The following is a 12,916-nucleotide window of genomic DNA, read 5'->3' on the forward strand; positions in this document are numbered from 1 at the left end:
CAGAAACAATGTCTCACCTGTAGTGTGATGGCAGCTTTCTTAGTCATGGACTGATAGACACCATTAAATTCCACATCGTGGTCAAGATCATACACCGGGCACTGCAGCATGCATAAGGAATAAAAAGGAAAGCATACATAATGTCGTGCAATGTCCTGCCACACATAGGTCCTGTCAGCATCTTTCTGCTTGGATCACAGAGCAGGGGATCCTTATTAACCAGAAACAGGTAAAGTTTCCCCCCTTGAACAGTCATGACATAGTCTTCCTAAGACTTGGGGCCTCGTCCTCTAAAGTCAAAGTCACGTTATATTGAAGAGAACTATAAAACTATTGTCTTAAAGTGTATAACACTTTTTTCAATTTTCATTAACATCTCAGGAGACAGAAAGAACCCAATGTTACAATAAAAATTTAAAAACAGAACAAATGGTAGGGTTCAGTTTTAGTTTTCTTGTGGAGCCCACAACTTGGTCTTCCTGGTTCTTTGTTACAGTCCTTCCCTGCTTCCTCCCTCCTTTCCTTCTTTGCTTTATTGATTTTGGTGAAGACTTAACTATTCTTTACCTCTCCAAATTAGTGTCTGCAAACACAGTCTGCCCACTCGTACTCATAGATACTGTTCGTATTGTTTAGTAGTTTTGGAAGGGAGATACCCAGTAAGAGGATGGCATGCTTCGCATCCTTCTCTTTCATTTGTTTTGGAATAATATAATGCTCTATAGTAGAAGGTTGAGAAGTTACCAGCACTCACCATGATATTCTGGACTGAGACAACAGAACATGGATAAGCCATTTCAGACACCACTTTAATGACAACTGAGTCCACGTCTTTGGGAAACTTGTATAGAAAATACTGAGAATAAGAAAAAGAAAGACACGATTTATATTTACATGAATGGGATTGTTTCCTCTATTAGGCACAAAATTTATATGTAAATCTCAGTGAATCTCCATTAATGAGTTCAGTTAGCTCTTCATCTCATACATAATGAGCAACTAAATCTGTGCAGGGCTGTGTGCCAGGCATTAAGAATATAGCAGTAAACAAGACAAAACAGCCATTTTATGCAATGTTGCTATTTCTTTTTCTAGGGTAAAAGAAATAGTCATTTATTTTGTTTCCTGTTTAAGAAGCATCCTGCCCCCTTCGAATTAAGGATAAGTGAGACATAACATGTGATAAGATTCACTTCTGTGTGGTCAGTGTGACATGTGAAAACTCCATACTGAAAAGCAGATAAGCCTGTTTTTCAACAATTTTAACCACCTTCCCATAGGCAAGAATTTGCACTAGACTCATCCTCCCCTTTGCCCTTTTGATCAGGAAACTTGTTGCTGGCTGGGATCTACTGAGAACATACAGAGATTCAAAGATCAAGTCCCATGTAGAGTCCCCAGAAATATGTTCACAATTTTGGGCAGGTTGAGGTGTCTTTTAAAAGTATTTTTCAAATAACACCAGATTTAGGAAACATTTTTAATTGAAAGAAGTTGTACTATTTACCCATGTAGATTACGAGTCCGCTGGAAAAATATAACTCTAAGTTGTAAACTTGTTCTTAATGATGAAGAAAGGGGAATTCTGCCAAATAATTATAAACTATGATAACTGGTTGAGAAGCTATATTAAGCCTGTGATTAAGATTTTTGAGAAAAGCAACCAAAACAGGCTCCCAAATAAGACTCTAATAATCTATCATGTACAGAGAGGCAAAACAAGTTAAAACTTAGCTTTGTATTTCAACATCTTTTTTCCTAACCCTATTTTGAGTACCAGGACAATAAAAATGAAATCCTTTTCAATAATCCAAAGCTTTCTGATGGGGAAAAATTATCTCAGAATTAAGGAGTGTCATTAATGATGCAATTGGAAGTCTATCCACACCTTACAACAGATGGCAATACCCCCAAGAACCCACTTAATTTTGGAACTCGACTCAAATACATATAATACAGGGCTCTTCAACAGATGAGGAGTGTGGAATTCCCAAGAGTGTTCTTGTTTCCCAGGAAATCCATACTTTGTAACTCAAGAGCATTACTATGATTACTGTTGGCAATAATGAGCCTCATATATGTTCCCGTATATGATAGTAATTGGTTTTGTGCAAGCAGTAAACACCCACTGAAAGTATTAACAACTTTATCTGTAAATTACCTTAAACCCCAAATAAATGTTTTTGATCCCTGCCTGACAATCCACCTTTACCAGAAAGAAGCGAATGACAAATACCCAAAGCAATGGCTGGAATTTAGGCTGAAAAATCACTATCTGGCTCCTGGCTACCTCCCCAGTTTCTGCGACCTGCTTCTAACTCCTGGAATAGAGGCAGACAGTGATTGACACAAGTTATCTGAGAATGAGCAATCATTTGGGTGAGTTTAGAGAAAAAGAAAATATTTCCTGTAGTCAAAGAGGATACAAAATATAGGTGAAAATGAGACTAGTTAAGAGTAAAGTAAGACTTTCATCGATATCAAGGAATTTGTTTTGTTTTATTAGGTTTTTTTTTTTTTTTTTTTTTTTTTTTTTTTGAGACTGAGACTTGCTCTGTTGTTCAGGCTGGAGCAATCTCAGCTCACTGCAAACTCCACCTCCCGGGTTCACGCCATTCTCCTGCCTCAGCCTCCCGAGTAGCTGGGACTACAGGTGCCCGCTGCGATGCCTTGCTAATTTTTTGTATTTTTAGTAGAGACAGGGCTTCATTGTGTTAGCCAGGATGGTCTCGATCTCCTAACCTCGTGATCCGCCCGCCTCGGCCTCCCAAAGAGCTAGGATTACAGGCATGAGCCACTGCGCCTGGCCTGTTTTATTAGTTTGTTCTAAGTATATTTTAGTCCAGTTTGGGGTTTAGATGCAAATTATTTAAATTTTTTTTCAGAGATAGGGTCTCACGCTGTCACCCAGGCTAGGTTGCAGTGGCACAATCATGTATCACTGTAGTCTTGACCTCCTGGGCTCAAATGATCTTTCTGTCTCAGCCTCCTGCATAGTCAAAGCTATACGTGCAAGATTCCATGCCCGGCTAATTTTTTATTTTTAAAGTTTTTGTAAAGACAGGGTCTTGCTCTGTTGCCCAGGCTGGTCTTGAACTTCTGGCCTCAAGTGATACTCCTGCCTCAGCCTCCCAAAGTGTTGGGATTACAGGTGCAAGCCACCACACCTGGTCAGTATATCATATTTATTATAGCTCTGTACAGGACTGTTAGACTATACTATTCCTGTAGCTAGAATGAAAGTTATTCCCGCCCCCCCCCCGCTTTTTTTAGGTTTCTGTCTTTACTCCTACTAATTAGTGCTTGTAAAATATTTCTTGAAATTAAATAGTCAATAAATGTTGAGGGTGGTATATTAAGGGCCTTTGGCCCTCTCCTGCCACTGGGTGGCAGTACATATGCATTGCGGAGACTTTCACAGACAGGAAGTTTAAAAGGTGTGGGAGTTGGTTCATTCAGGCTTGGGAGAGCTGATTGTGCATTAGTCACTTCCCAGTGACATCACAATGGGAGCTTAAAATCAGTCATAGTGGAGGTATTTACACCACAGAAATGGGCAAACACCACAAATCAGGGCTTTCTCTCTGAAAACCAGTTGTGAACTATTTACCAGCACAACAGTGATTGTAGTATATTTACGACAAGTCCATGTTAATCCCAGTTTTACTACTCCAAAGCAAAGCCTAAGTAGCTATTTATGACCAAAGCTATATTACAGACTAAAGAAAACATACAACAAATAAACTTGTTTCAAACATGCTATTATATAGAGTTTTGTCTTCAGAAGCTTATGAAAGAAAAAAGGAAGGTAACTAGAAATGACACGAGAAAAACAGCCTGACTTAAGCCAAGTTTTCATGTATTTATTCTATTTGTGTTTATGGTTTAATGCAGAGCACAACAAAAATATCTAATTCTCCTAATATTTTTTGTCAACATTCTGGCTCTTTATGAGAGGAGAAACTAATTTATTACACTTATAACATTGTAAACATTAAAATCTGTCTTATTTTCATTGTATTTCCAGGTTAATTAATTGTTTCTGTATCTCTTTGGTGTCAGCCTTTTACTCCCTATCCCCACTACCGCTTCCCAGCTATCGGGTTCATAATGGCAGAAGTTGTGTCTCTCTGTTCTTCATCTTTGTGTCTCCAGCACCAGGTGCAGTCTAACGAAGTTCTTGGTGCATAGTGGGCACACGATTTGCTCAATGAAGGTTGAACCAAGGAACACCTGAAAACAAATAGCATGCTGCCCATTTTATATCTATTAAAGTGATATGATTAAATATTATGTCTAAAATTCCTGTAACACAAAGAATAAAGTGGAATACGAATATACTTCAAGTTGTGAAAGGTCAAGGGCAACCCCACATGCTAACTCTACCGTGGTAACATGGTTTCACTAACAGGAAGGCAACACCAACGCGTAGGATGTTGATAACTCTTGGAACCCATTCACTTACCTGAGGTTGGGAGGGGCTGGCAGTAAAGTGAAAGGCAACATTTGTCCTGAGAAACGTAAGTGGCAGAAGGGAAAGGGGAAAAGTGAGAGAAAAGTATAAGTTAGTGAGCAAAAATTATTTATTTAAAAGAAAGCCATCTTAAAGTAGACTCGAGGAGAGCTTCACCCTTGGTGAGGGGAGTTCTCGTCCCATGAAACTGACGAAGCAGACTGCATGGGGACTTGGTGGTTTCAACGCTCAAGAATGACCAGACTGGGGAAGGGGATTATTATTTTTATGTCTTTAAATATCCATGAAGCCATATCTATATAAGGTAGTTGTTTACTTTTGTAGCCACTTTTGCCTTGGGACTCTCTTGTGCTTGATTTTACAGTCAAGCACAGGGTTTAGGTAACAGAAGTGGGCTGAAGGAGAGAGGAAACCCAGGTTCAAGGTCCTTTTGGATACTGTAGATACTATTTCAAAATAATTTTGATGGACCCATGGCAAAATGGATCACTTTTTACTAAACACGGTGAATAGATAACCACATGGGATGGTGGCTAGGGACAGAAACATGCCCTTACTATCCCCAAATAGCTCCCTGATTGCTGCCACACTGGCTGAAATTCCCCAAGATTTAGTTCCCTTTGGGTTAGGCATTGCCTTCTAAGACCCTCCTTTAAAATATAAATACCACCAAAAGAATATAATGAGGCTTTTTTCTCTTCAATTAGTAATTTACTGTGAATTACATTATTAGATACTTTCATTCTTCCATGTAAGACAGCAATGATCTAGGCACTGAAGAAAGGAGAGTGTGAAGAGATAGGAAGCATAAATTGGTAGCATAGAGGGCTGTCTGCCATGAGCATCTATGAAACAGTTCAAGTGTTTGTCACAAAGACAAATGTGGTCTTCTCTATAGTTTTATAAGGACTACTTTGGGCTTTTGCCTTTCTGGCTCTTGCCTCATCGTTAGCCATGAAGATCATGCACACAAGTCCACGGCAGTCTCAGACCCCCAGGCTGCTGAACCCCACACCTGGGGGTGCATGCTCCTGCCCCTCCAATGTGCCCTGCTTTTCTGGGCATCTGAACTTGAACTTCTGGGATTTCTCATTAGCTTCATCCCCTGGGGCTCTCTGAAGATTTTTTTCTCTCCACTCTTGATTTTCCTTTCATAAAAATTAAATACCTGTTTTAAAATTAATGATTTCTTTAGAAAGGGCATTTCAAAACATTTAAGCAAGAGGTGTATAATTAGAGGTGTTATTTAGAAGTCATAAAATTTGAGCACTATTTATAAAGGTAATGACCACAACTTAGGCTGTCATCAGGCCGGGCTCGGAATTTAGCTCACAACAATAGATGTAATTTTTATATATCTACTTGTAACAGAAATCATAATCAATGTTGAGGATTGTTTCTTCTGAAGCAGACCTGAAAACTTCTGTCCGTAAGTCGCCTAAAGAAGCCAAAGTGAGTGTCAAACCCAGTTATGTTTCTGCTCCAGAGAATCTTTGGCCAGAGAGTCCTTGGCCAGAGTTGGGACCTGTGATACTGTGTGTGGGCTGGGTAGAGCCTTTCAGCAGTCTGGGAGTGTCTCCCACTGTTACCAGGGCAACATGAGTCCTTCAACTCTCTTTGTTGCCAGATCAGAGAACAAAGAGGACACGATTTTCTTGGCTGGCGACATGACTTCTCCTGACTCTCTTATCTGCACCCTCATCTTTCAAGTCCACCGGTTTTTCGTGACAGCATGAAATTTGCAGAAGCAACCCGTATTTTTTGGCCATTTTAATTTTCCCCATCATTTGAGTTTCAGTCATAATATGAAATGGATGAAGATTCGATATTCACTTTCTGTTTTGTTTCTTGTTCTTTATGTTTTATTTGCTAGTACAATGCATGCAAGCTTGTAAAACATGTTACTGTGTTTAAGACTATCATTGGCCGGGCGCAGCTCAAGCCTGTAATCCCAGCACTTTGGGAGGCTGAGACGGGCGGATCACGAGGTCGGGAGATCGAGACCATCCTGTCTAACACGGTGAAACCCCGTCTCTACTAAAAATACAAAAAAAAAAAAACTAGCCGGGCGTAGTGGCGGGCGCCTGTAGTCCCAGCTACTCGGGAGGCTGAGGCAGGAGAATGGCGAGAACCCGGGAGGCGGAGCTTGCAGTGAGCCGAGATCGCGCCACCGCACTCCAGCCTGGGTGACTGAGCAAGACTCCGTCTCAAAAAAAAAAAAAAAAAAAAAAAAAAAAAGACTATCATTTATGTCCGTACTTTCTCATGAAGTCGGCAGTATATGCAAAATAAACATTGTATCTGTTGCAGGTGAAATATTCTGCTTCCTTCCACATGAACCCTAACAGAGGTGGGGAAGGTTTATTTTATTACAGGTCATTGACAACAGAACAAAGCTAACTGAAGCTCATAGATTGTTAGTTTTAGAGAAAGAAGTATAACAATTTCAACTGATTTGTTTTAAAGATGAAACACATTTTAACCTGTTTATGTTATGTTTATTTGTTAAACATAAGAGGCTAAAAAACAATTTTGTTTCCTTGTGTTGGCTATTTCAAGAAAGGGGAGAAGGGCAAAAACCCATGGACTTGACAGACAGAGGTGCAGATAGGGGAGTCAGGAGAAGAGGCAGAGAGGGGCGCATGGGTGGGGTAGAGAGAGGGAGAAGAAATATAGACAGGAGAGTAACCAAGTAGAAGAAAAATAAAAGAGATGGGACGAAAGACTATGTAGAAAGAGAGGCAGGACAAACTTTCAGTAGTTTTTGAGGTGAGTACCAGAGAGCACTGTGAGAGTCACAGCATCTTACACATCTTGATTAACAAGCCCCTAGCACAGAGCACAGTGGACGTTCAAAACCCCTCCTTTGTTTGTTGAAGGAAATGATATGCTATTATTCACCTGAACTATGAACTTCAGAATGTCATTCCCTGTTATCTCCTGCCATCTGCCATGAACTCCCTTCAGGACTGTAGCTTTCCCACCCACCTTCTTGTCATTGGGAACTGTCCGCCCTTCATTCCTCTGGTCTAAGTATAAACTCCGCACTCATGTACCAAATTCCCATTCTTTCTATCATACTCTGGGACTTTGCTTCTACAAATATCCAACTCTCCTATGAATTTAATCTGCCCTTCTACCTCTTTGTTTGTAAATATATTCTAGTCTCAACCATTTTCAAAATAAATAACAAACACCCCACCCAAATGCCTCCCTTTTCCCTGGATCTCCATCCTTTAATGTCATGCTGTATCCTTCCTCTCTTCACAAACCAGCTACTTTTAGGAGTATTCCATGTTTATCTCTCTTTCATTCTTTCCTCCACCCACTGCTATCAGGATTCTCTCTCCACCACTCCCTTGAAATTGCCTTTGCTAAGGGAAACAGCCAGCTCCTGCCCTAGTCTATTCAGGCAGCTATAACAAAAATACCGTCAATTCAGTGACTTGTAAAGAACGGAAATCTATTATTTGTTACAGTTTTACAGGCTAGGATGTTCAACAGCAAGGTGTCTGATGAGAGCCTGCTTCCTCATAGATGGTGCCTTCTCACTGCATCCTCATGTGGTATAAAGGACAAAGGGCCTTTTGGGGGACTCTTTCATAAAGGTGTTAATCCCATTCACAAGGGCTCCACTCTCACAACCTAATCACCTCGCACAGGCCCCTACTCCGAGTACCATCACTGTGGAGATTTCGATATGAATTTTGGGGAACGCAGACATTGAGACCATAGCACTATCTAAGTACTAAATCCAGTGACTTAACCCCCTGTGATTTCTCCCACACTTCTGGCTGTGTCTACTCAGCCCCTTATGACAGCTTTAGTTTCTCAGACCATCCCTTAAATGAGAATGTTACCCACAGCCTTGTTCTTGATCAACTCATTTTAAAATGTGTATCCAGCTGCTGTAAATGCCACAATAATGCCAGTGAATCTCAAGTCCCTATGTCCAGCCCAGGGCCATCTCCTGAGCTTCAGTCACAGAATAGTGATCCCCTGCTGGACTTCTGCACTTGACCATCCCTTGAATACCTCAAATTCAACATGATAAGAGGGAATGTGCTGTCACTTCCCTGATCCTGACCTACTATGTCCCTTTGTCAGTAAACCTCACCAGACTTCTGACATCACCCTAGGAGTCATCTTGGACTACCCCCTTTCTATCACTTTCCACATTTGATTGATCACCAGGTCCTACTCATTCTATTAGTGTAAAAGTAACCTGCCTCCACCTGAAGCACCATGTTTGCCCAGTACAGCATCATTAAGAGAGAGAGAGAGAAAAAAAAAAGGAATGTAAATCTTTATCGTAGTCTCCTCCAAAATACCAAAAGGTGATTATGTAGTATGACACATAGCAAAATCGTCTAAAATTCTCTTATCCACCCATTTCTTCAAAAAATCTATTACTTTTCACAGCATGGTAGCTGAGCTATCTCACTCACACACTCTCTCCTCTTAAGACAGACTCAAGATCCCTACTTAGAAGGCTAGGGGAGGGCTGAAGGCTGCAAATATTCATAGAGGACTATAAATTTGATTCTGCCACATATATTCGCTGAATTATGAATTATCTCCATGTGTACTATTTGACTTGTTTTCTCCCTTACAACCTTGTTGCTGCCATACACATTCAAGTTCTAATCATTTTTTATTCTTCCCCATTCAAATAACTTTTCATTTGCCTATTTGTCCCTCATCTTTCCTCTCTGTAATTCCTCTTCCACACTGCCACTCAAGTCATCTCTAGAAATCAGAGCTCTGAATGCTATCCTGTTGCTCACAATCCTTTAATGGCTCCCATAACCTGAAAGATGAAGTTCCACTCCATAGTCTAGCATCCAACATCTTAAAGATCAAAGTTGGGCACTGCCTGTTTGTCCAGCCCTATCTCCTGTAACCTTGTCTTGCCCAGGCATCATGTGGACCAGGCTTCTTGGTGTGTTCATCAAGACTGCACTAGTCTGCCTAACTGTAACTCAGAGCTCCCCTCTAAGTGTCATATTAGTATACATCCAACACTTCGCCAGATATCTGTACTTCAAACTCAACCTGTCCCAAAGTGAAGCTATCATCTATTCTCTTTCTTATCAAAATTCTCATTTTCTCTTAGTGGCCCCACCATCTACAAGCCACCTTGACATTAATGACTCTTTCTTTTCTTTTTCCCTCATATCTAATCAAATTTCAGCAATTTTGCCTCCCCTGATATTTCAATTCACCTCCTCATTATTTATTTTGACCACTGCATCAGCCTTCTAACTTCTCTGCCTCCTGTTTTGTCCTCTTCAAATCCATTCTCCATACACAATATAGACAACTGTTTAATTTTTTTTTTTTTTTTTTTTTTTTGGTGAGACGGAGTCTTTCTCTATGGCCCACGCTGGGTGCAGTGGTGTAATATCTCGGCTCACTGCAACCTTCGCCTCCCCGGTTCAAATGATTCTTCTGCCTCAGCCCCCCAGGTGGCTGGGATTACAGGCGTGTGCCACCACGCCCGGCTATTTTTTGTTTTTTTTAGTAGAGATGGAGTTTCACCATGTTGGCCAGGTTTGTCGTGAACTCCTGACCTCAGGTGATGTGCCCGCCTTGATCTCCCAAAGTGCTGGTATTACAGACGTGAGCCACTGCGCCTGGCCTGTTTAAATTTCCTAATGCCCCTTCCTAAGATCCTCCTACCCCATGATCACACGCTTGCCTGTTTCTGTGACCATCTGCTGTTGCCTGCCTGCAATTTCACACTCTAGCAACACTAAACGCCTAGGCACTGGGGTGTAGAAAAAGAGTAGTGGCGCAGTTGTGTGTGTGTGTGCAGAGGATAGGTAGATGGCAGGGAGTAATGCTTTAAAGCAGAGTTGTTTTAATTTTAAAGGAATTTTGTAGAGATGGGGTCTCGTTTTGTTGCTCAGCCTAGAGTGCAGTGGCACGATCGTGGCTAAAAACAGCCTCAAACTCCTGGGCTCAATCAGTTTTCTTGCCTCAACTTCCTGAGTAACTGGATCTACAAGCACACACCATCATGTCTGGCAAATTTTTTTGGTTTTTGTTTTTTTAGAGACTATGTTGCCTAGGCTAGTCTTAACTCCTGGACTTAAGTCATCCTCCTGCCTCAGCCTCCTGAGTAGCTGGGATTACAGGCGGGAGCCACTGTGCTCTGCTAGTAAAGTTGGATTTAAGTAAATGTTTCAAGGAATTGAGAAACATATTTAGAGAAACACAAACCATTGGGAGGAGAGTTTTAAATAGAAAGTAGAAATAGCTTGTCATAGTGAGAAGAGTGCAGGACCGGGAGTCAGAAGTACAATTTAGCCTTGATTTTGCCCTTTCCTAGCTGTGTGAATTTGAACAAGTCACTTAACTTCTCTGGGCAGCAGTTTGCTCATCTGTTAAAATGAGGCGGGTGGATTAGATTCCCAAAGGTCCTTCAGTTCTTAAAACGTATGATTCTAGGGGGAAAAAATTCCCAAAATGTGTTCTATGTACATTATAGTCTGCCATGCAAAACCGTACAATAGAAACTTCGATCTTAGAGATTTCAAATTACTTCTTCAGTGTTTCTGTCAATTCCTGAGCCCATTTCTCATCACAATCCTCAACATTTCCCCACTACCATCATCCTTTGGATTTCCAGGTCACCAGCCAGGCTGGTGTGTAAATGTGTGATTTTGAAATGCTTTTAAAGTCTGGTTGCTGAGGCTAAGTCATATTATGAGGTAAAAACAGAAAACAACATGAGGGAATCGATTTGCAATTTCATCAGCATGCATATAATTCATTAACACTCGCTACAGTTGTGACCTTATGACTTTATTTTCACAGCATTCAGTTCTCAAAAGGTTCTAATTAAGCTTACAGAAGACCATTCCTACAATTCAAATATGCTACCACCAAGTGACACTGCCACTGCTACCAGGTGACACTTGATTGATTGATTAAAGACAGAGATCAGTTGATAAAAGCAAGGCTTCTCTGCAGTTCAAACTGCACTCTAGGTAAGTACTGTAACATGTTATCACTCCCATCAAATGTGTATTCCCATATGGTTAAATATCACAAGTAGATTTTTAAATTATTAAATTAGGCCAAGCACGGTTACTCATGCCTGTAATACCAGCATTTTGGGAGGCTGAGGCGGGTGGATCGCTTGAGTCCCAGGGGTTCGAGACCAGCCTGGGCAACATGGTCAAATCCCGTCTCTACTAAAAATACAAAATTAGCCAGGAGTGTGGCACACACCTGTAATCCCAGCTACTTGGGAGGCTGAGGCACAAGAATCGCTTGAACCCAGGAGATGGAGGTTGCAGTGAGCTGAGATCGTGCCATTGCACTCCAGCCTGGTGACAGAGAAAGACTCGGATTCAAAATATATATATTAAATTAAACTGAAGCACCATATTTAGAAATTGCTTTAGGGTAGTGGTTCTCAACTCTGACTGCACATTAGAAACACCTGGGGAACTTCAAACAATTTACCAGTGCCCAAACCTCTCCCCTAGGGCCTCTGATTTAATCGCTCTAGGTGGATGTTATTCACCAGAGAATCTTTTTCTCCTTGTTTTTGTGGAGGATGAGTGTTCTTTGCTCTTAAAATTATCATGTCACCTTTTCCAACACCAGAATTAATGGAGGGACTTGAGAAAAAATACTGTGACTATTTCTCCATCCTTCTGACCATTCATTCATTTATCTGTCCATGTTTCTGTATGGGTATAACACTATGTCAAAGAGTGTAGAGAAGACCAAGATAAATATTTGAGTCCCATTAGCAACTCTACTGGCTACAGATGTCTTTATAAACTGCCTTAAATTTAAGGAGAACTTTACTGTAGAGCCAAACTTTCTGATCAGAAAAATAAGCTGGAAAACAGTGACATGTACGGTTTTGAAATATTCTGATTTTTTAAAAAATTAACTTTTTAATTGAAATATAACAAACATGTATTATAGAAAAGTGTGCAGTTATAAGTATATATTTGAATAAATTATCATCAAACATAGCCATGCACTTCTATCCTCCCCAAAGGCACCACTATTCTGACTTCTAACGTCACAGAATAGTTTTGCCTGCCTGTAAATTTTATATAAATGGAATAAAATAGCATACATTCCTTTTGTCTGGCCTCTGTTTTTTTTTTTTTTTTTTTTTTTTTGAGACGGAGTCTCACTCTGTCAGCCAGGCTGGAGTGCATGGCATGATCTTGGCTCACTGCAACCTCCCCCTCCTGGGATCAAGCATTCTCCTGCCTCAGCCTCCGGATTAGCTGGGACTACAGGCGCCTGCCACCGGGCCCAGCTAATTTTTTTTTTGTATTTTTAGTACAGACGGGGTTTCACCATGTTGGTCGGGCTGGTCTCGCTCTCCTGACCTCAGGTGATCCACCTGCCTTAGCCTCCCAAGGTGCTGGGATTACAGGCGTGAGCCACCGTGCCTGGCCTGTC

General features: G+C 41.0%; 1 protein-coding gene across 9 annotated transcripts in view; it reads right to left on the bottom strand.

Annotated features, from left to right (window-relative positions):
• Window positions 1–12,916, bottom strand: part of SIDT1 (SID1 transmembrane family member 1) — a 90,640-nt gene that overhangs the window by 47,998 nt on the left and 29,726 nt on the right. For 5 of the 9 annotated variants that reach the window (XR_012431700.1, XR_012431701.1, XM_005548124.4 and 2 more), the window contains exons 4-6: window positions 4,466–4,511; window positions 755–856; window positions 18–101 (exon numbers count right to left, since the gene is read on the bottom strand). Coding sequence is in view for 5 of the 9 variants with exons in the window: in XM_005548124.4 (XP_005548181.2) it covers window positions 18–101; window positions 755–856; window positions 4,466–4,511 (232 nt within the window). In the remaining 4 variants the exon portion in view is untranslated. Of the gene's footprint in view, window positions 1–17; window positions 102–754; window positions 857–4,465; window positions 4,512–12,916 lie in introns of those variants that run through there. The other 4 variants (XM_074033445.1, XM_074033444.1, XM_065539182.1 and 1 more) reach the window with 2 other exon arrangements.

The sequence above is a fragment of the Macaca fascicularis genome, chromosome 2 (assembly GCF_037993035.2).
Source record: "Macaca fascicularis isolate 582-1 chromosome 2, T2T-MFA8v1.1".
NCBI classification, from domain to species: Eukaryota; Metazoa; Chordata; class Mammalia; order Primates; family Cercopithecidae; genus Macaca; species Macaca fascicularis.